This window comes from Camponotus floridanus, unplaced genomic scaffold (genome assembly GCF_003227725.1).
Source record: "Camponotus floridanus strain SB8 unplaced genomic scaffold, Cflo_v7.5 scaffold2, whole genome shotgun sequence".
NCBI lineage: Eukaryota > Metazoa > Arthropoda > Insecta > Hymenoptera > Formicidae > Camponotus > Camponotus floridanus.
In genome coordinates this window covers 5,536,465-5,560,986 of record NW_020229325.1, presented here as the reverse complement: position 1 = coordinate 5,560,986, position 24,522 = coordinate 5,536,465, and the positions used below count along the sequence as shown (strand labels likewise).

General features: G+C 38.0%; 3 protein-coding genes across 6 annotated transcripts in view; 1 reads left to right on the top strand and 2 right to left on the bottom strand.

Annotated features, from left to right (window-relative positions):
• LOC105254580 (hypoxia-inducible factor 1-alpha) overlaps positions 1–13,956 on the bottom strand; it is a 43,136-nt gene extending 29,180 nt beyond the window's left edge. The window contains exons 1-4 of one of the 2 annotated variants that reach the window (XM_025408152.1): positions 13,416–13,956; positions 1,317–1,504; positions 652–800; positions 132–317 (exon numbers count right to left, since the gene is read on the bottom strand). In XM_025408152.1, coding sequence (XP_025263937.1) covers positions 132–317; positions 652–800; positions 1,317–1,504; positions 13,416–13,459 — 567 coding nt within the window. In that variant the 5' untranslated portion in view covers positions 13,460–13,956. Of the gene's footprint in view, positions 1–131; positions 318–651; positions 801–1,316; positions 1,505–3,525; positions 4,904–13,415 lie in introns of those variants that run through there. The other variant, XM_025408151.1, reaches the window with a different exon arrangement.
• A 931-nt stretch (positions 13,957–14,887) lies between these two features.
• On the bottom strand, positions 14,888–16,909 carry LOC105254567 (mitochondrial intermembrane space import and assembly protein 40). Of its 3 annotated transcripts, none has more exons than XM_025408113.1 (2): positions 16,756–16,882; positions 14,888–16,130 (listed from the first exon to the last, which is right to left on the bottom strand). In XM_025408113.1, exon 2 carries the CDS (start codon positions 15,804–15,806, stop codon positions 15,306–15,308), a length of 501 nt encoding a protein of 166 aa, XP_025263898.1. In that variant the 5' UTR covers positions 15,807–16,130; positions 16,756–16,882; the 3' UTR covers positions 14,888–15,305. The 3 variants fall into 3 exon arrangements, 2 of the variants coding, with proteins under 2 accessions (XP_025263898.1, XP_025263899.1); XM_025408114.1 differs by having other exon boundaries at positions 16,848–16,866; XR_003122698.1 differs by having other exon boundaries at positions 15,944–16,130; positions 16,833–16,909.
• A 726-nt stretch (positions 16,910–17,635) lies between these two features.
• Positions 17,636–24,118, top strand: LOC105254582 (centrosomal and chromosomal factor). Its single transcript, XM_025408112.1, has one exon. The coding sequence runs from the start codon at positions 19,090–19,092 to the stop codon at positions 20,755–20,757; it is 1,668 nt and encodes a 555-aa protein (XP_025263897.1). The 5' UTR covers positions 17,636–19,089; the 3' UTR covers positions 20,758–24,118.
• Positions 24,119–24,522: the final 404 nt, after the last annotated feature.

Here is a 24,522-nt window from a genome sequence, read left to right as displayed (position 1 = left end):
ATAAAATTGGCTCTTTTTATATCCTTTTTTAAAATCCATTAAAATATTAAAGTCCTATATCGTGCTCAAAGTATTGTACACATACACAATTATAGTAGGATTATTAATATAAAGGGAATATAAGGCTTTACCTTATAGGAGGCGCTCTTTAAATTGACCTTTCTACCCTTATTGGTGAGAGTACACTTGAGCCGCAGGAAGAAGCTGCAGGCACGTTTCTCACTCTTGTCCGTCGGTTTCAAGGAGAGGCACTCACGCAATTCGTCATGATCGCAGGGATGACTGTATTCGTATACACTTTGCCCCATCATGTCCATCTGCACAAAACACAACCCGCAAAAGATACATATAGAAATCTGTCGTCAAGTTTTATTCCTCGCAATGCTAGATTATAATAAAAAGTTAAATGAAGATTACAAATATATCTAATTCGATTTTTTCTTATAAATTTGGCTATATTTAAAAAAAAATTAATTATTATAATGTATTTTCCACGTTTTATCGTTTTACATGTTAAAAAATTTTTATTTAATTATTAAAAACAAAAATTAAATAAAAATTATTTACGCCGAACAAAAATTCTGTAATTTTATCATCTTGCATAGTTTGTTTCTAATATTAGAACAATGTTTTTAGATTTATCTGACATACTTGCGACACTCCGAGATAATCACTGACATTCTCCGACAGGTAGACCATATTGCCATCACTGGAGAGTACTAGCATAAAACCGTTGAGAGCTTTCGGAAATAGTTCATCTATCTCTGCGGCCGATTCGGATTTTGTCAACGAAGCTGGAACTTGTATTAATAAAATCGACAATTTAATCATTTATAATTGTATTTTTTACTTAATTTTTTAAAAATTGTAAAATTCTAATCTTACAATTAGATCTGTATTAGATCTGTTGAAAATATTCATGGAGAGTCAAAGCAGTTACACGTAATCAGTAATATATTTAAAAATAAGTTTTTATAAAAGTTCTAAAATCTTATCTCTGAATAATATAAATATCTTCAAGAGAGAGCGTATTCTTAAAATATATTATATAAAATATATTTAAATTATTAAAATATATTTTATATATTTCGTTTTAACATACTTTCTATAATTAATTAACTATTGCTCTAAACATCGCTATCATCGTCCTTCATATCATCACGGTTTTATCTTAAAATTAAAATGAAAATAACACATTTGAATGTACTTTTAAAGTGCTTATGCTTATAGATATCTAAAAATTCTTTTGCAACAAATATTTTTATAATGTTATTTTTTATGTCGCTTTCCAACGTTATTCTGATCTTTATACTCACTGGAATCCACAACGGACCGGACTTTGAGGTAAGCAATCGCTAGCCTCATTACGCTGGCCTTATCTAAGTGCGCTGCCTGTTCCGGCGCGACCGGAAGCGCGGCCGCGAGTTCGGTAAAGATGTTGGTTTCCTTGCTACGTCTGTGGCGCGCTGCATCGCGGGATCTTTCCTTCCTTTTCTCGTTACTCCTACAACAGGAAAGGAAAGTTTTCTTCATATCAAGTGTTTATTATCTACGAAATAAATTATCCGATATCACTTTCACGGATGCACAATCGGAAATTTTTAAATATAGTTTATAAATACTGATGGATATCAAACATAAGTCTTGGAAAACAAATCGTAAATTATTGAGAGAAAGTATTTAAGAGAATTATTTTTATTAATTTCTCGCTAGTTTAAAATAAAAAAGAATTTTAAAATTAAAAAATTTTTTTTCTGGAAAATTAAAAAAAAAAGGAATTTTTATAATTTAAAAAGATAAACAAATATATATCCATAAATTGCATGTAAAATACTAAGAGAAATGATTAAAAAATACATATATACATAAAAATTTATATACACATATTTATAGAGTATGTGTACACTTCTTTTGCAAAGTTTATTTGTGTTTAATTTTTATTTAATGTAAAATATGAATCACGAGTGAACGGAGACCCCTTCTGTTAACTATCTTCTATTAGATTTCTTTTTGCAAATAGACATCCTGAAGTGCCTCGTGAGCGAGTGCAAAGTGTCACGTCGAGCGTACATTATCACGCACGATAAACGCTCTCGTTTTCCGGAATTCTCGTTTTTCTAGAAGGTCATCATTGCTTACTTGGCACAATATTATACGCTATACGTTCTACGTCGGTTACACGAGAACGTTAATCGTCTATCATAAAAGGTTTCGGACACCGTTCGATTCGCGAATACAAAGTGCAATTATTAAGCGCGAATGGGCGTGTGTATATAATCAGATACATTTAACAGAGATAACGTTTTTAATTCGATATCAATCAAACTCGAGTTATGCCTAGCCTATTGAAATTTTTTTTAGTAATCTTACTTTTAATAAGAAAAAGAAACTGATTAATAGATAATTTTCAAGTAAATAATAAATCTTGATAAATCAAATCACAGACTTTTCCTCTTTCCTATTTTTCCCCTTCATAACAATAGAGAGACAGTTTCTATGAAACAAAAATACGAGTATCTGAAACAGATAACGTTTCAGATATAAAAAAAGTCAAGGAGAAAGTCGAGGAAGAGATTGCGCTCGTCGAGAAAAATGTTTGATCAATTAATGTTAGCATTTGATTGCTATTGTTGTCGTCACTGCACCTGTCCACCTGGCAACTCGAATCGGTGCATCCTTTCCAATTCCCGGTCGAAACGGAAAATGTCAGCGTTATCGCGAAGCGAGGTGTTATCATCGCGCGCGGTGAATCGACCTTCGAACGATACACGTCTTTCGAAATCGATCTTGTCACGTTTCTTCCCCTTCGCCTCCCTCCCGCCGTTAGCGATCTGTTAATCGAAGCCAAACTGATCTCACGAAACGTCTAGCATGATTAAACAATGCGGGAAATACTTAGAGAAAAATAATACGCTCAACTTTCATTTTCTTTTTTAATTCCTTTTTGACTCTGAATTTTGACTCCTTTTTCTATTTTAATTTTTAATGTAAAATTAATGTTATATATTAATATTATTATGTTACATATTATTATTATGATATATTATTATTATTATATATTTATATATTTATATATATTTATATATTATTATTATTATTATTATTAATATTATATATATATATATATATATATATATATTATTCCATATTATATATTATTATTACATTATTATTATTATTATTAAATGATGAAGAAAGTGATTTAAAAAAAATTCAAGAAAAAAATTGATTGTAAATTTAACAAGATTAATATCTAATCGTTTTACATAAATCATTAAAATTTTAGGTAGAATTATATTAAAATTAATATTTATTTTCTTCTTTCGATTAAAAAGATATTTATAAAAAAATTAGTCCCGGAAGAGCATCTCAAGAGAAATTAATTAAAGAATGATTAATACAGAAGGATTAAATTCCAAAAAATCATCATTCATTCCTTGTGACATATTCGCCGATCGTGGCATTTAATCTCGCGAAATAACAAAACGATAAAAATGACAGGCATTATAATGATCGCCGACTTACAAATAATCCTCTACAAGCTGTTCGTCATCCGCGTAATCATAATGTATATCGTTGTAAGTATGCAGATTCTCGTACAAGCACGGTGGTAGGACGGGGGCACCGTGAGCATACGAGGTGTCGTAAAGGGGGCAGCGATCGCTCGCCGGACATCGCAACCATCGTTCCTCGCTGCAGAAATTAAACAATTCCGGACAATCGTTGCAGAGCCAATCGTTGGACCACTTTGGATTATCGCTGCGTTCTAGATCGCTTCGTTCCAGTTTCGCATCGTACACGAACGGTGTATCGCAAAACCGCGACAGATTGGCGTATCCCGAGTCCTGGAATCGTGGATTGTCGAATTTAAATCCCAGATAGCAAGATCGCGGTTCGACGAATCCCAAGTCGCGATATGTCAGATCTCCGGTATTGTTTAGATCATTAGCAGCGGTTAGATCATGTGGATCAACGGATCTTAGATCGCACGGTCGTGGATCGCTGGGTCCTAGAGCTGGGCAAGAGCGTAGATTGCAGAAATCTAGAAAGCGACAATCGTCCTCCTGTCGAGGCTGATCTATCCGCGCGGTCTGCCCCTGTTTCGGCCTCTTCGAGTAAATCGCGCGATTAATCGGCATCGAGGACGGTTTGCACGAGTTTTGCATCTGGTCGAAGTACTTTGCGAGATCCTCGACGTCGATCGGTCCCGATTGGCAGCTCCTCGGGACGGTCGTGTTCTCCGATTGTCGAGGGCCAACCAAGTGACCATTATTGTTGCCGGGCAACGTCCCCATCAGATCGCCGCTTGCGACATTGCGTGTCGTTGACGCAGTATTACATATTGTCGCCGGCACAGCATTGCATGCCACGGTGCGATTAGCATCCTGCGCATACGTAGCGCATCTCGTCGTCATGCAAGATGTCGTCCCGATATCGTAAGCTCGTGATCTATCGGTACCTGACGTCACGTTGGAGGAGGGTGCGGTGCAAATATTGTTACGCAAGGTGTCCATATTGCCGAACATGACCGCTGGACCGCAAGACGGCGACGATCCGTGGGATGGGAAATTGATTTCATCTCGTCTTCTCACGTTACGCTGGTCGAAATTAGTATCGTAACCCATCTTATCGATCCAGACATGATTGCCCGAATCGTTACCGATCTGTCCCGTTTCTTCTCCGCCACCTTCTTCTGCTCCTAAGCAATACAAACGTGCGTTCATTGCTCCTGTTTGATTTTAAGTAGCACTTCTAATTATTAAAATCTAGCTTGTAACTTCCTTTGCTTCTCTTTTCTTCAGTTTTTCCTTTATTATTCTTGAACTGCCTCTCTTCATTCTTGATTCAGGATCTTCTCATAATTATGTAAATCTTAACCGTGGCTATTTTTCATTCTTAAAATATTCTCTTTTTTACTTCTTTGCTGTCTTAGAATTGATTTAATTTATCTTCACCAGTTAAATTTCGTCCTGCTTTTTTTCTTGGTGTCTTTTCTTTGTTGAGAACCTATCTCAATCGTGATTAATTTCTATGATACAATCATCTATGATACAATCATCTTTCTATGATATAATCTATGATACAATCATCAAGATTTATACGCTATTTATACGATTTGATTACGCTAATTTCGTAATTGTATTCAATCCGTATTTGCTGCTTTTTTTTTGACTAAAATACATTCGAGTTTACATTTTCTTGTTTAATCACTCTTCTAATTTTTTTTTCAGTTATTCTTCTTATTTTTTTCTTAACTTGTATGCTTTGCTTTTCCGATAAAAAAATTTTTTGGTCGCTAAAAGATTATCTTTAGCATTGACTAATTAATGTGCAATTAGTTCATATGAATTTCCATTATTCTGATATCGCTCTATTATTAACTAATGCTTACCTATTTAGAAATCTTACCCTTTTCTTCTCTCTTTCTCACTTCAGATTCTTCTTTATTTTTTGCCATTAAGAGCTTATCTTGATCATGTATGGTCCACGTGATCGATGTTGGAATTTCACAATGACAAGAGTGGGGGGAAAAGAAATATAAAATATCTAACTGTCACTCTCCTCTTTCTATGTCTGCCTGTATTCTTCCTTTTTTATTTATTTACTTTATATTTCTTATTTTTCATAAAGACTCGCCTTTATTTAAACTCATATATTTTATATTAATCATTAATTTTGCATTAATTTGATAGAAAAACAAAACTCACCCCTTCGATTCTATTTATTTATACCTGTTTTCTCCTTCTCCCTTTTCTTTATTGTGACAATCAAAATCTATCTTCTTCTTACTTGATTCTTTCGATTTGATAATAGAAATTTATCACCTACTTTCTTCACTTTTCTTCATTTGTCCTGTTCTTTCTTCAATTTTTTCAAACTGCTTGCAATTTTCCCGAAACAAATCACAACAATTTTTTTATATTTTATCTCTTATCGTTTTATTATCTTTCTCGCTTTATTTTATTCTTTTATTATAATCTCTCGATCGGCCTCCTTTTCTTTTTTATCTTAACAAAGTCCGAAATTAAATTCATTCAACTGAGGTCAATCGCATGTCATTGATTTGGTTTACAGATTCGTGAACAGTTCAAATCAGGGTATGATCGTCATTCCCCCCCACTTTTTCGGATGCCTTCTTCGATTTAACTTTTAATCCACCTGCACGGTTCGCGTGATACTAAAGATCGGTAGTAATGCGATGCTCCTCTTGGACGTTCAGTTTGATCGTTATCTAGCACGTCGATAAAGATATCATCGATGTGCGCGGTACAATAAAAATGCCGGGTACGAGCGCTTTCGAGATTTTGAATATATCAATTTTTTTTATTTGAGCATATCGATTTCTGATATTGCAGATTCGGAGATTCTTATAATTTTTTTTTATAATAAAATCAAACGTTAATTCATTACAAGTTGATATATAATGAAAAATAAGTTGTATATGTATTTTTTCTCTTTAATCTGATTATCTTATCTACATCCAACTCTCTAATTTACTTAAAATATTGATACAAATATGATATAATTATTTTAATAATTCTCAGGAAATATACGGATATCTTCAGAAAATACACAAGTATATATAATTATTATTTTAATAATAATATATTCAGAAAAAAATAAGTCTTTTATTGGGATAACATTATTAAAATAATGATGTATTATATGTATACACAAATAGATAAAATTTGTTTTCGAAATTAAGATTACAAACTTTCATATCTGAGATAATAATAATAATAATATGATATATAAGTAGTAATATTAATATAAGTAATAATAATTATTATTGCTCACGCATATATCAACGATTGTTATTTGTGCATATTTTCAGAGGAAAAATTAATCCGTAAAAAAAAATCTTGAAAAAACAACTATAGAAATAATATAAAAATAAATGAATGTATAGAGTACGATAATGATAAATTATCCACATTGAAAGATGCAGAAAAAAAAGAACGAAACAAAACAATGCAATTAACATACATTTGCATTATGTGGCACGCAGTTTCTTATTTTTGCGATTAAAAACCGCGTGAATAAATAACCAGGAATAAATAATTTATCCGACTGCCACTATTTTCGTAAATAATCAAAAAAATAGCAAAAATCGAAAACCTGCAATTAGGATTCTTTTTTTTATATTTTGATTATTCTATATATTCTCTAATGTGATATATACTAACAGAAAATATTAATGGAAAAAATTCCATAAATTAAAAATAATATTTGAAAGTAATAAATAAATAAATTAGAATGCTAAGATAGTTTGTTTATTTCATTGTATCTTTTATAAATGTAAATAAAATATATAGTCCATTCTACATGATCGCGTGTCTAATGACTTTCCGGTAATTTGAATGCCCGATGATCAATCGTAATTACGAGCGTTCCTATCATAGAAGATAACGCGATCCCCAGCAAGTATTGCGGGTACAAGAACAAAAGAAGCCATTGTGCGATATAACAGATCGCGCGATCATTTAAAAATCTTTTCTTCGCCATAATAAAATTATTTGCATGATCTATCATTATGGCAATTATGAGTAATGCATATCTTTTAATTGCTCACATAATCTTTATATAATGCAACTACTGAAAGTGCTACCGAGATGAAAATTATATCATGAATAATCATCATGATTGATTGAATTATATAGGGTGAGGCAATTAAAACAGGCTGTCTAAATAATTTGTAAATTATATATTTTATGAAAAATTATTACATAAATTTTAAGAGGATCATTAGGTTTTTTATAAATAGAGGTATTTTTCAGAGATTGAAGATCAATGTAATTTTTTCAAATGAAATTATCATAATTCGATTCCTCGCAAATTTTGGCGTAAAAAGTTATAAGGATAGGATGACCAAAAATTAAATTGTTTAATAGATATTTTTATAATTGTTTAATAGATATTTTTATAATTCACATCGTCTTGAAATATTTTAAATTGATCCCTTTGAAATTATACAATTTTTATATGTAAGAATTTTTCATAAAACATGTAATTTACAAATTATTCAGATAACTTGTTTTAATTGCTCTGTATATTTTAATTGCTTGTAATAAATGTTTCATACCATCTTTACATGGGTTTTTATAAATATTTTAATTTATTTAATGACACTTTCGTAGATAAAATAACTAGTATTTCCGAATGTGACATCGATATGCATACAATACTTTGCAATTTGAAAAGAGAAAACCGGAACATTTAAGAAAATATGAAACTCGTTTGGACAGGAAGCGATGCAGTTATTCTCATTGTGAGTTTTTATAGAACAACGCGTAACGATTTTTTCAAACCGCGATTATCTTCCATTCGAATTTGATGGCATAGTACAAATTTTTTATTTTAACAAAAGAAAAGGGAGAACTAGACTAATAAGAGCCAGGAATATTAAAAGCGCAATCAATGTTGGAGAAATTTTCACATAGATCATTTTTAAGTATAATGTATGTGAAAACAGAAAAATATTGAGAATATTCTGAATTTTATCACACAATCTTCTCTATTTTAATACATCCTAAGAAGAAGGTAAAAATATTAACCGAAACATCCACGGCAAGATTAAAAGGAACATTTTTTCAACAACATTCATCGCGTATTTTTATTAATGGCTTTTTAAGCTCAAATACTTTTCTTCTGCTCTTATATTATTATACTAAAACTTTATCATGTTTATTATGTTTTTATTTTATCCGACATTTTTTAGTTTTTTTTTCTACAAAAAATACTATCTATTAACATTGTATATAATAAATTATTTTAAAAAATAATGAACTCTATAGAAACTCTATTTATAGAAACAAACTGATAAGATAATTGACAGACTATAATATATGTTTATATTATTCATTTATGCATTTTTGTTTTCAGGACTCACTCGTAATGATTAACATGCACCAATAAAATGTTTATAGTTGAAATGACGAATAAATAAAAAATTTCCAGCATAAATATGTGTAAGTAGCAAAAAATCTATATAACCTATATAAATTGTCTATCTATAAATTTTTTAATCTATATAAATATTCTTTCTTACTGTAATATTTTATTTTTTATTTTGTAAAACTTATGAAAATCACGAAACATCTATTAAATTAAATTTTAAATTTTTTATATCGTTATTGTTATAGACAAAGTAAACTTAATACAGAGATTTATTAATTCTTACTGTTTTTATCAAGATATATTTACTTTGAGATATTCACTATATAGATTGAATCTAACAAGTTTTGTAAGTTGTTTATAAGTATGTATATATGATTAATCTGGGAAGAAAATTTTCCAGAAGGCCACTGTCTGTCATGAATACACGCTGTATAATCATCGTAGTGTATATAGAGTGTCCCACTTTTAACACATCATATTTGGACGATAAAATCCTTGACCAATTTGAGAGATCGTTTTTTCATTAGTGAAAGTGTGAAGTGTGTGTATGAAATTATCATATGCCACTTCCTTCCCATAATAATAAAAAATTGGTTCTATCTCTAAGAATACAGAACAAAAACAAGAATACAGAGACGAAAAATGAAATCCTGCTAAAATATACTCCTGAACAAAATTAACGCATATATTTTTTTTCACTTTTTCTTTAAAAGCTGATATTTAAATTTTAACGAAAAATTTTAAAGTGAAAAAAATTATGCGTTAATTTTCCAGGAGTACATATAAATTTGACTTAAAGAAATTAATTGCAATGACCATCAAGATTAAAAAATCTTCCTTTGCTTTTTCTCACTAATTATCCGAAACCCACAACTATCTCCCCGTCTGAAGGAAAGGTCAACCTTTCGAAAGAATCTGCCTCTGACAAATAATGCTGATAAAAGTAGAACGCCCTGTAGACGCACACACACATGTTAGCGAAATATCTAGCCCGGAGCGGAGAGAGTTCGCTCCCCTTGCTATCAAAGAAATAATTGTCACAGCAGACGCTTTAATCGACATAATAATCTTTTCGTCTTATATCTTTCCTCCTTTTTTCATCATCAATATCGAGCATGTAAAAAGATGCATTACAGTTTTTTTGTTGACATAGATACGTTATATTGTGTTGGACTAATGAAAAACATATGAATTACAATTTTAGTATTAATTTTACTCGCGATTAATTTTTTAAGCAAATTTATTTCGCTATGATATGTGAATTTCGATTAAAATCAACAAGGAGAAATCTTCCATTGATTGAAAAATAAATAAAATTTTTTTAGCAATATGATTGAATTTAATAATGTATAATTGTTATTATTTCATAAATTCAAAGTAAACTCGACAAATTGAAAAATTAATTACAAAAAAAAGAGTATTTACTGAGATTTAAGTAATAGAGTTTTTTATCCTCCAATATCAGATAACTTAAATAAACGTCGATTTAAAAAAATAAAATTCAAGTTTTACGAAAAATGATATTTTTACTGTCTCAATTTACACTGTAAGAATATAAATATATTCTATCCGCGATGAACACGAGATATATACGCGCACCTTGCGAGGGAAAGTCCAAAAAGGTGAACCAAAGATTTCGTAAGCTAGTTATGCAGAGAGAAGCTTTCTCTCGCTTTTTTTGTGATTATATGTATATGAAAAAGTAATGATACAATATGAAAAGATCTATTTCTTGCCTAATTTATGGGCTACGTGACGGAAAGTCCGAGTCAAACGATGATCATTCGGCGTCGTTATTATTATTATTATTTCGGGAACTCGACTAACAAAGATAAGTTTATACGAAAATGACGAGATATTTTCTACCGCTTAAAAACGTGCCATCGATGCATGCGAACGTGACGATTTTCACTGATCTTGCCACGACCGTTACACTTCGCTAATGGTTATCATATGACCCCTCTCGTGATTTCCTCATAATTTCCGAGCAGAACGTCTATTTTTGCGCACGAACGCGAGAAACGCTTGTGTCTCGCGAGGGCTCTTTGCATGATAAAAGCTTTCTGGACGGACTGTGTTTTTCTACAAACGTTCCTAAATCATCCGATATCTTGTAAAACAAATTTTTTTTAAGTCGTTTTTTATTTGATAATGTAATCACAAAACCGCGATAAAATAATGGCCTAAATTATTCTCGGTGAATTTACTCTGACTTTAAGAAATTTAATAATATAATTTGAACGATTAATTCGTGATTATTGAATTGATTATTACTGATACAATAATAAAATGTAAATGTACAATTTTACTCTTAAAAAATATAACTGCGGAGATAACCTTAAGAAAGATAACATTTTTTTTATTTTACGAATATTAATTTATAGATGAACTATGTAGATTAAATGTAATATGCCGTGTATCAATATATAATTAGATTTCCATTGGGTTTGCAAAAACATTTCGTTTTATTTTTGAAGTTTATCGAATAATACATAAAAGAATGCATGGCATGTATCTACAACGATCGCTTTATGATATTTTAATACATATTTAAAAGATATAAATAGAATTTAGACTTTAAACTGTTGATATAATTGTAGAATTTTTCCATTCTACGTCCATACGAAATAGATCAATGTATGATACGAGTTATGAGTGAGTGTTATGTCGTTCTAGGCTTAATTATACGAAAATTAGCGCAGTCATGGACGCAGCTATCCACGCGATAAAAAAGTTAACTCCTCCTCGAGAACGTTTACGAGCGATTTCATCGAGTTGTCAGAATTTTTTATAGTAATAATGATAATAATGTCACGGCTGACTTTATTTAACTGTTTATAAAATTCTACAAGGAATATTGCCAGATATATTCTTTTCCTTCCGCTGAAAAAAAAGTAATGGATATAGATCATAAAAAATTGAAAATATAAATAACGGAAAGATATTTTTCGATGCTGCAATTTTCGATGGCACAATCGGAAAAAATGTTATCCAAATATTTATCCAAGTATTTTTTTCTTAAAATAAAGTAACATGTCTGTATTCTTATTTCATAATACATTAAACAGGTTAATGAAATCGGCAAATTATTTCTGACTCAGGAAACGACAACATAAAGTCTTTTATCTTTTTATTTGAAAAATTTTTGATTTTATTTGATCGAAATCGCGTAATAGTAGCTTGTTATTCCACTATTTATTCTTTGATAAAAATTGAGTACTCTAACGGAGATTCGATTATTAACGAAAAAGATAATGTTTCTGCATTTAGCAAATAAATTTAGAACAGTGAAATATATTTCGGGAAAATTAACGTGCTTCTACATACGTGATAAAATAGCGAATAATAAAATATTGCAATATTAATTGCTAGAATTCCCCGTAGGCAATAGTATAATGAACGTGACGCAATCGCATAGATATTTGATTTAAGCACATGCGGACAAGAAAAAAAAAGAGATAAAAACTAGGTTATATATAAAAGATTGACAATAATTTTGTCGATAATATGTGTAAGCATTTGAGAAACATTGACCTACGTTGAACTCATTAAATGACATAAAAAAACGTTCGCATAATAGAAAGTTATGTAAAGGAGGAAAAAGGAAGATAAAAGATAGAAAGAAAGAGAGAGAGAAAGAGAGAGAAATTTCTCTTGATGGCTTTAAATATGTATACATATGGGTATATTTTTTGTTGTAATTAATTAAATAGTTGATAATATATTTAATTGATTCATAATAATTAATAGTTAATTAATTTATAATTATTAATAGTTAATTAATTTATATTTATAAAGAAATAAACTATACAAATTTTATTCTCTCCATCTCTCTCTCTCAAATTTGAAACAAAGAAAGAGAAACAAAGAGAACATAGTAAAAAATTAATTATAAAAATGTAAACAAATTATATTTTAAATGAACAGATGTAAAAATAAAGAAGCCAAATCAATTTTAGCCAAAAAGTTATTCGCAAACCGTAATAATTTCACGAACTATAAACGAACTGTAGCGACTCTATCGTAATTCAAGCGCAGACAAAAGTGTGAAAAAGCAATTGAAAATTAAACGGTAGAAAAATGGGGTGACACTTGCTTAGAATTCATTTTTTCCTTGATTCGTTTAAAAACGAAGGAAAAAGAGAGGATCGAAAGAGAAAAAAAGACGAGAAAGTGGGAGGTCTGATTAAAGTATTCGCGAGAGTGACGAGGACATATCACGAGGATCACGTGGCGTCAAGAGAGACGGCGAGTAATAGTCGCGGGTGAACGCGAGCGAGACAGAGCGTCGAATCAAGACAAATAGACGGAGAAAGACAACGAGACAGCACGACTGGGTCCCGACTTCAAAGAAGCGGAGCAATTACGTCAAACGCCCGTCGTTTTCTTCCTCGCTGTCTCTCTTTCTCCCGAGCCTCGTCAATTTTAAACGACACTATTGTGTCGACAATCGTAAAATACTCGGGCAACACCGTCGCGAGCGAGGATTCGCGCGAGAACGCTCCGAAAATACTCACCTCCTCTTTTCCTTGTGCTTCTTCTCCTTCCTGTAGGTGTCCATGATGAGCCACGACGAAGGGACGTTACACCAGCGCACAAAACCGGGACACTCTCGGTCACTGCCAAGGAACGTATCCGGCGCGCGCGTTCCTCGCGAAAGAAGAGAGCTTCGGCTTCTTTTTTTATTTTATCGATCGACGTAAACCTCGTTTCTTCTCACTGCACTCTGTCCGCCGCGGGTCGCGCCTTCTCTCTCGCTCCTTCACCGTCTGTTTGTCTATCTCGACGTCGGTATCGGGATCGATGCGCGGGTATCACTCACTGTTCAACGCGTTGCACCGAAGAACGAGCAACGTCCTGATCCGGGGAACGCACAGGTACCGATATGCACATAACGCGTGTGCGGGTGTCGTCGTGATAACAAATGACGTATGGCGTAGCGTTGATGCTGAAACGTATAGCTACTGACAAACGTGGTGGAACTATTATTATGCGATACACTAATGAGCTCCGCGACGCTAGATTGAGATAGAGTACTACGTACGGTCGCGCGAATGGAATGGAGAATCAAGGGGTGGGAGAGGAGCGCAATTTGACGTCACGCGGCGTCCGAATAAAGCTTCGCCATCTGGCGGCGCAGCGTGGAAGCTATCGACAGATCGCAGCGCGGCAAGCTCGAATGAAGAAGCACTAATCTCTCTCTCTATAAATATAAATATATATATATATATTTACATTTAAATCGAAGTAAACGAGTTTCAAAGAACAGAAAATGAAATAAAGTAGAAATTAATCTTCTGACATTAATAGATAAAATGCCCTCTTGAGAGACAAGATTAATAAATATTTGATCTATTTTAACTTACTTTATATCAGTTTACGGATATAGAAGACTGTAAAATTACTGAAATTATTAATTAAAAGATCAAGTTTTTTACGAGGAATGCAGATTTTCAAGCTGCATTTTTACAGCATTATACAAGATAGATATACAATATACATTATACAAGATAGATTACACAAGATAGCATATACAAGATAAATTTTATAATTAAGATTATTTTAAGATAAATTGTTTTTAAAAAATTATGGAATTATAAGTGACTTATAATCAAAATAATTTGTTTCGACTCAGTATTAATAACTTTGCAATAATATGAAATATTCTTTATCAATTATTTGGATTGTATTGTATTTTTTACTACACTGAATATAATTTCCTTATTTATATTTATTTTTAATTAATAGTATCGCAATTCTTATTATCATTCATGCAAATGTGTAATGTTCAGAAATATATGTATATTTTATGATTTTTCATTTTTTATTTATTTCTGTCAATTCGTATTTTTCAAAAATATTAAACTTATCGAAGATTGATCATTCATTGTTGTATATTATAAAACAAAGTAATAAATGAATAATGTGTAACCAAGTGTAAACAAGTACTTTGGGCCTTAAAGAGTTGCAAGGAAAAAAACAACTGACAGAATTTATAAGATCTTTTTAATAACAGGCAAACATGAAATCTATAAACAACTTGACTGCACAGTTGTATCCAAACTTACCATAAATCCACTAATCACTCTACACAAATACGCTTTTACATTTAAATCTCTCTTAATCTGATAATTTTATGAAATATCAGAAATAACTGTGCATTTCATGTCTTTTTTAAGCTATTCATTTCATACATCACTTTTGTTCAGGTTAGAGAGATCTTTCACGTTTTAAGTCTCATTATCTATGCGTTGTAAAAACGCATTTTGCAAATACTACCTACACCACAATATTACAAGGTGATATTGTGTCTTCTCAATGAAATAGATATTCATTAAAAGAAGAGAAAAGGACATCATAACATCACCTTGAAACAAAGCAAAGTATATAAAGCATACGTAACATATTCAATTAGTCTTAGCTCGCTCTACTTCTTGCTTTGTACTCGAAGTGTTCACTCTCTTCTCAGTTGTCATTTCCAATATTTCGTCCTGACTAGCAACAATGACCTTCTTCTTTTCCTCGCTGGAACCCGATGACTTCTTGTCTGTTTCTTCAACCTCCTCCGTTTCATCGTCTAGATCGTCAGTCGGCGCACCTTTACTTTCATACAATGCCGGATACTGCAACATGCAGTCCTGCATTGTTTCGAATACTTTACGACATTCAGAGCCCTTGGGATCCGCAGTCGAATAATGGAAACAGGAGAAAGCCTCGCGAAACTCTAATCCACACGGCCCAGTCGCCATACCACCTAGACACGGGCAATTCCAGTTGATCTCACCGTTAGGTAGCAGCAGGCCAGGAGCAGGTTCCGGATCCGGTAAATTGATTTTGCTAGGTACCGCGTGATCCTCTTTAGAGGCGAAAATAATGGTGTCCTTGCCCTCCTTGCGAATTAACGGCATGATTAATGTCCAGAAGAAACTACTTCTCCGTGATTATAGGTCCTACTATCAGCAGTGAAAGACAATAAATTCCGTGATGCTCGGTGCACTGTATACACGCACGTCTCGTTCTCGTATTTGGTGGCTAAAGTCAAGGAGGTTCGTAGCTGCGTATAAAAGTTAGATGGACAGCGCACGATAAATCTGCGCTTTGCAGGGGTATACTTTAAAATATCTATTGGATTCTTGGCTCCCTCTTCACCGCAAAGCTGCCGAACGGCTTCAAGAATGTTTTTCTTCAAGTATACTAGAGTTATCTCCAGATCAGGACAGAGTGGATGTTCTCTAAAAATAAAAAACAGATATAATTACGGTTTATTGCATTTTGTTATAATAAACAAATAAAAGTGCAATTTCTTGATTATCAGTTCTTTTTATAATAAACTTACAAAATATTTGAATGTTTTTATTATTGTCAATAAGAAAGAAATATTTATTTAGTTCTTCTCAAAGTTAATTTAATTTTTCGCAAGATATTTTTGATAGAGATTTAATGACTTTAAGATTAATTTTAATAATGTTACAATTTTTCTTTTCAAAATTAATAGAGCCATGCAAACAAGAAAAGATATATAATTTAAATGAAAAAAGTACTAAACATTTTTGACACTGAATCGAAAAATTGCAAATTCGGTCAATTTGCAGGCGATTAAGTTGATAAAAAAAGATTATCAGAAATCAACAATAAGCTACATTTTTTAAAAAGTAACGTGCAAAGAGAAATCCTTCCCATAACGTAGAGTTGCATCATTCACGGAACTGATAATCATCATAGTATTCATACATGTACGAAGATAAAGTACAATTCGAGAAGCGTGCGTGTAGGTTATGTTTCACGGACTAACCAAAGTCGCGTCCATGTGATATAATGAATGTACTAACATAGAAATATCTAAGTAACGCATCTTACACGGAAGTGTGGTCTCGTCACTCATATCGCGACCCTGCATCGAACAACAGATATCGCAAAAGGTACGCGGTACTTACGCACGGTGCACTTACACGGCGGCGTCTGATTCACTCGCCTTCACGTGCCTTTACGTGATAGTAGCGCCAATTCAGGCCGCAGTGCTGCCACACAAATATACGAAAAATCAAAAATCGAACTTGAAAAATTTTCTCCGCGAAATTTATGCATAAAGAGGAGTTTTCCGTCTTCCTTTTAGCTATTTTTAGAAAATTTCCTCTTCTTTTGCGATATACTATACTCCTGGACAAAATTAACGCATAATTTCTTTTCTCTTCTTTTTTAAAATTTAAATATCAGCTTTTAAAGAAAAAGTAAAAAAAAATTATGCGTTAATTTTGTCCAAGAGTATACATCTATTTCATTTCAAATGCAAGGTAAAGGAATTTCAAATTTAATTTTATGGATTTGTTTGCGAAGGCGATTACATGATTACTCCGATATGTTTTATCTGGTAAATAATACAAAAAACAAATTTAAACAAATATTATAATCCGAGAAAAGAATCTAAATGTTTCACTCGCAAATTTGACATTTCTATTTCCTGTCAAAATACACATAGTACACATGGTATATAGATACATTCTGAATGAAGCGAAAAAGAAAATGAATTAATATCAAACAGCACATGTGTGAATAAACAAACAGATATACTTACGAATACGGAGAGAATCACTCGAGTGGTGAAAGAAGAAATTGGACTCTCGTCATTTCCGGAGCGTGTAAACCCGGCATTATCCGGCCGACGATCGACCACGCGCAAACTGTCGGCGAATGCAATTCGCCCATCGGGTGGGGAAGCCCGTCGAGGGTCCCCCAGGAGCTCGGCTCTCAGTCGCAGCTCGGCTGTCTGTGCGCGACGATCGAGCCGCGCGTTTACCTGCCTCCGCACCCAAGCACAGGCGCACGTCACATTGTCGCGCGCGCGCGCGCGTGCAGACGCGTACACATACATACGTGCGTCGCGGTGGGACGTGCCCGCACGTCCGTACGAGCGAGACGAATCGCACCCGCGCGGGGGTGGCACCCTGGAGAGTTTTCGTGCTACGAACGTCGCGAGAAGAAAAGGACGAGGGGGGGAAAAGGGGCGAAGGGCGGAGAGACGATTCTCTCGAGGAACGAAGGGAAACGAGACCGGGGACCCATGCGTCGCGCGACGTAGACGCCGCGCCGCGTCTATACGACGGCGCATACTCACACACGCGCAAAACACACAGGCGTACCCACGGACATACGCGAGCAAACCGCACGCTACTACGCCCAGTCAGTCGGACGTCGGCTCGGGCCCGACGATACACCCCGACGATACGCTATCGCTCTTACGCACTGACGTTTCCCACGGTTACGCCACGCGGCTTCACGGAGGTCCCCGAGAAGGTGACACGCGGTGGGACTGATTTCGCGAGCGGGGAGAAAGAGACGGGCGTCAACGGCGACCGGGTTGCCGCGATCCGGGTCCTCGAGCAGCTCGTGACAGTGAAGTGAAGCACGCGTGAAGGGCATATACGAAGGAGGGACGAAGAGAGAAAGAGGAAGACGGAAGGAAAGGGAGAAAGAGCGAGAGAGGAAAAGGGTAGGGGAGCGAGGAAGAGGGCTGCAGGACGCGACGGGTGGTCCTGACAGCGAGCGGTGACAAGAAAGAGGACCGACCGTTCTGGATAAAGCGAGCGTTAAACGCCGGGGATTAATCGGGACCCCGTATGTAATTGGCACGCTAAAACGAGCTTCTCGTTTGAAACGAGGGAGAGAGAACACATGCGATAGAATCTCTTTGCTTATTACGCGCTGGACTTGTCTCGGAAGCTTTCCCTCGGTGTTGGATATATCCTCTTGGTCCAACCCTTGGCTAAGGCTACCGCGAGGCGATGAGCTGTAATCTCATTCTCCGGCTCGTTCGTGAATGCATGAATTTAGTCGGGGAGTATCTTGGTGGTCGTCATTGACCGCACCGACAAGCTTGTTCCCGTCATCATCATTGACAGCAAGCCTCACGTTCTCATCGGCAAGAAGAAATTTCTCGAGCGCAACGAGATAGTCGCGTGCGCCAACTTTAACCGACGAGCCTCGACGACGGAGCGACATCGAAACGTTGGCCGAGACGACGGGCAACAGCGAACCCCATCGTTGGCGAAAATCATCGCGAGAGATCCGCGTCATGAAGGCCTAGCGTCCGACACCGTGGGTCATCGTGGGTCGTCAGCGTCGGGCGTGCAAGAAGGGACGGCGGCGCACCGGCGGAAGCCCGGATAGTAGGAGGAGGAGGAGGCACCCGACAACATGGCCGCCGCCTGCTACGAGAAGGAAGTGGTGGTAGGTGCCGCCGTACACCACGGACACGGTCACCACCATCATCATCATCATCACCATCATCATCATCACCATCATCACGGCAGCAGCGCCGTCGCGTCGTCCGTCGGCGGGGTGGCCGGACAGACAGTGCTGCCGGCGACGTCTACCGGTCTCGACGACGCCACCGTCGTCGCCGCCGCGGCTGCCGCTGCCTCCTCCGGCAACTCATCGTCGACCACGGTGAACGCCGTCAACCCGACGACGACGAGCGCCGCGGCTACGGCGGCCGCGACCGCCGCCGTGGCGATCAACAACTACAAGGTGCAGGAGTACATGCAGCCGCTCCACGTGGACTGCAGCGTCGAGTACGAGCTGCCGAGTCAGGCGAAACCGCCGCCCGGTGGCGGCGAACCCCTCCTAATGATCCATCCGTGCTACTATCGACGCGCCGAGCGCGAGAGGAGGAGCCCCTTTGTCAATAATCTGCCGCCGCCGGCGGCACCGACGACGGCGCCCATGTCCGCCTCCCGCAGAAACGGTCGTAGGAGCGGAGCCGCGACGGCATCCGCGACCGCCGCTTCCGGCGGCGTCGCCGCCGTCACGGTCGCGACCGCGGCGATCGCGATCGCCGCTGCCTCTTCCTCGACGACTACGACGGTCGTACCGCCGTCCAACAACAATGTCGCTTCCACCAACGTCGTGTCTACCTCGGTCGTGTCGCCGTCGACGTCCATCGCGTCGTCCTCGGTCGCCGCGGCGGTGGTAGCCGCCGCGGACTCTGGCACCGGTCTGATACCCACGACCCACGGTCAGATGTCCGCCGTCACCATGGCGGCCTCGTATCGCGCGGCGCTCAACGTCGCGGCCACGTTGTCTCAGCAGCAGCAACAGCAGTCTCAACGGCGGCATCATCCCCAGCAACAGCAGCAGCAGCAACAACCGAGTCACCATCATCACCATCATCATCATCGGAACCACACGCACGCTCATCATCATCAGCAGCAGCATCACAATCAGCAGCAGCCGCAACAACGGTCCGTGACCCCAACGGCTTCCGGGACGGCCGACCTCATCTCCGCCGATGAGAAGGCAGTCATATCAGGTATTTATCAGCATTACTTCCGCGCCATGCGCGCCCACAATCTTCAACACCGCCAGCAACAGCAACAGCAGCAGCAGCAGCAACATTGCACCAGCGCGACTCATCAGCTCCATCATCAACCTCACCAAAGCGACCGAAGTTCCTCCTCTTCATCGTCGGTCACGTCCCCGACGTCCGCGTCGATCTCGGGTATCCTACGACAGTCTTATCAGCAGGCGTACAGTAATATCGCGGCTGCGAGCTCGAGCTCGAGCCACCATCGCGTCGGCACATCGGCGGTCGTCCATCATCCTTACAGGCGACCGTCGGCGACGTTGCTGTCGCGGGCGGCTTCGCATATCGGTCAGCAGGCCTCCTCCTCCTCGTCATCCTCCTCCATCTCCTCCTCCTCCTCCATATTCGGTGCTTCCAACGGCGTCTCCGCCGCGGCCGGCGTATCTAGCGTTTACGCCAGCACGATACACAGGCATCACGCGACCTCCTTGCACGCCCTTCAAACCGCCGCCGGCTTCTACGAGACGCCGAGCTACCACGCTCTCCTGCCCCAAAGTTAGACGATGGTCAAGTGCGATTACACGGTGTGTTGGGTCTCTACGCGTAAACAACCTGCAACAGTATCAAGAGTAATCATGGTTGTGCTATTATGAGTCGAGGCGAACGCGATAGATTCTCGCAAGCCGTCTCGGAACTGCTCCTCGCGTCTCCCCTTTCTCTCTTATCTTTTGTCATCAGGTGCTCGATGAAAGTTGATCAAATTCGACGATGAGGGCGAGGGCAAGATCGGGACGGGCAGTCTCCGAGACTCTCTCGCTACAGATCAACAAGGTGGCAATTTTTTAGACGATTTTACTCAATAGACGCGTTTCCGCGGCTCATAGTATCGCGGAGGGGATGACTGTCAAGTCACTTGACATCGGATGCAAAGTTACGCGGGTTGTCTGTACCGAATACATGCCCGATATTTATATTTTTCATGTGTAGATTGTGCATGAACTATCACTTTACGCGTAATTCACGTAGACGACAGATAATCGATGTAGGCGACGCTTATAATGATGCCTATGCCGCGTTGTCCTCTGCCCTTCTTCTCTTCCCCCGCCTCTCTTTCTCTCAAACTGCATTTAAGAAAACCGATCGTTTAATAACCGATAATTTATAGTTGTCCTATATGATATTGTTTTCCCGGATATACCCGAGGAACCTCGATCAATATCGGAAACAAAGCGATTATCGTTACTGTTGCAGTTTCGTTTCGTGTTTGTCGACGGTTTTATATACATAATTAAAGTACGAGAGTGACTTTACGCGAATAGTCTAACAGGATGGCGAAACAAATAATAGATTTCGATAAAAAGCATGCTATAAAGAAAAAAAAAACAACAGACTACCCAGCAAACACAGAATATTGCAGCAATCTTGCTATTGTTGTTACACTGCAGCAATATTGCAGGAACATCGAAATATTGCTGCAATGTAACAACAATGGTCCGTGCTGTATGGGAATCTCTCGAGTGCTAAATTCGGAAGTTCTTCGCGCATACTCGATAATCTCGAATAATTTCCTCCCCCTCGCCCCCTTTCCCGAATCTAACCCGGGCTACGATGGTAGGTAGCCAAACGTCGTCGACCGCGATATACGTCGTTTAACAGAGTCGTTTTTACAAGCGGTCCCTTTTTTCGACACATCCGCCTGCTGAAGACACTACGCCTCGAACGACACAGTTCGGACAGTTTTATATACATGGACAGATGCGTAGTATGTGCTACGGTTCCCACAGCCGCTTGCTCTTCCTCGGCGCGAGCGAGAATTTGCAGACGAGTATTCTCGACGACGATCTAAATGGTGGACTCGGTCTCCTTCGTCGTGACGAGGGCGGTTATATCGGATTATGACCCGGGGTATCCGGGTTCTGTTCGCCTTCTCGATGTGGAGCCACTTTAATCCGCAGAGAAAACCCGCGCCCGTTCTCTCTCTCTCTCTCTCTTCCTCCTTCCTCCCTCTCTCTCCCTCTCTCTCTCTCTTTCTCCTCCATTTATCTCTCTCTCGTACGCTCTGTTCCGTGCGACTTATCATCTCGATCGTTAAAAGTGCATGCGGGTGGGTCTATAGCGCGCATAGTCGGCATAGGGTACATCTGTCTCCCCCTGTGCGCATGTATGGGGTGTCCCGAAAGAGCAGCGAGAGACAGCCGTAATAAATCGGTGATACCTCCTCTTGATTTATTACGATTCGTATTTACGGGAAGAATTAATTTTAATGTAAAAAAAACGCGTACACACACGTAAAATTACGCCAACAATAAGCGCATGATAAATTAATGGAAATGTTATACATTTCTATTATGTAATTTTGTAATGTTTTTTGCAGTGACAGGTGTTTTAAAAGTACGGTGTGAGATCTTGTCGGCTTTGTAAGGCTCTTACTTGCACGATGTTAGTTTACGATGCTTTCAAAAGAAGAAACAGCTGACTAATTGCAATTAGCGTTAAATGATGTAGGAATTAATTTAATTAGAAAAAACCAAATATATTATAAAAGCGTTAAAAACCAAAATATATTATAAGCGATCCTCCTCTATCGATCAATCATGACTAGATTTCGTCTTTAAAAAATTATCCTCGAATGCTATTTTTCTCTCGCTGGTATTTAATTTCATTGCGAATCGAGACGAAGTCTCGCGTTAACATTCCATTAAATCGGAATCTTCCGAATTTCCGAACGTCCACTCGAAATCGAATTAAACGCGCCTCGGGCGACGCGTGTTTGCCAAAGTCCGACTTCACCGGAGTCATCCTTCAACCGCTCCGAGACGAGGGTAACCAACCATCCTTCTTCATCGTCGCGCCGTCGTTCCTCTCTCGTCTTCCACTTCGCCCTTTTACTTGGCTCTTTCCGAGCGAACATTAAGCCGCTTCGATTCGGGGAAGTCTCGAGTTCGCGGGTTCGAGACACCCTGTATAATCGCCGTCGCGCCGACACAACGACCGTACGTGCCGCGTTCGTTGTTGACGGTGAGCGGGTGGCCGGACGGGCACCGAATAAACACACGTCGTGTGCACACACACACACACACACACGCATACACCACGTACACACGCACACAGACATGCGGTAGGCTTCACGAACGAGGGAGGAAGGGGAGGGCAGTTGAAACGATCGTCGCTCGTACACACACGTGAGGTTCCATCCACCTGCAATGAGCGCGCGACTTCAGGTAGAGAAAAGAAATCCCCGTTTGCTTAGGGCCGCATTAGCATCTACTAACGTTCTCCGGGGCCGGCGTTTTCGGGCCCCGCCGTCGGACCCTCGAGAAGAGAACTCGTGAGATGTCGTCCCCCCCCCCCCTCCTCTTCGTTCCCGGCGTTTTCTCTCCTCGTTCGCTCCTCCATTATTCAGTATCCTCCAGAAGAATAGAGGACGTCGCCCGTATTCTTGAAGGATGGACAGCACGCTCGGTTTTCGAGGCTCTCTCCGGTTTCACGGTACTCCACGTGGAGCTGCTACGGTATTCGCAGTTCCGTCATGAGGAATCCTCGTCGGTTTTCGGGATGTCGCTCTGGAGAGTCCTCTCGTACATGGATAAATTTATCCTGCTCTTCAGGCACGCAAGAAGAAAGATTACAACATTCGTATATATCATTTGCAGAAGGATTTGTGATCCCATGAATCCTCGAAGTCGCGAATTTCTATATTTGCAATAAAAGCCACAAATTTTTAGATACACCTGAAAAGGAAACTTGGATATCGATGTTTCATCGCAGATATTAAAAGACGTATTGAAATAGCACGAAAACTAAAGAAACAAACTCCTTCCTCACATTTCAAAATTTTTTTATAAAAATAATGCCTCGAATTTGGATATCAAATTTGTGGAATCTACAGTTTTATTTAGATATTTGAATTTTACGAATAGCATTGAGCTTGTGCAATAGACTCTAATTTTATTACAGACTTAAAAGGTATGTCACGCTTTATTACGCTCTTGGCGTAAATAGAAAAAAGTATTTTTTCCACGGGATTTTTCAAATTCAAATATCTTTTCGAACGATCATATAAATCGAAAATTCGGAAGGAGAATGATAAAGACGTATGATGTAAAAGCCATCGTGAATACCTGTAATGGAATAAATCTGACTTGGTGGTGTTCGATTCCGAGACCCGCCTCGCGATCGTTTACCTTCACCGGTAGATTTATTAGTGGCGTGATTCATTCGTCGGGATGATGGCTTTTCGCAGTTCGACCCATCTGCGACGGACTTGAGGCCCAGGTATAAATTCAGGTCGTTTATTTAAGCCTCGCGGCGCTTTTCTTGTCAGA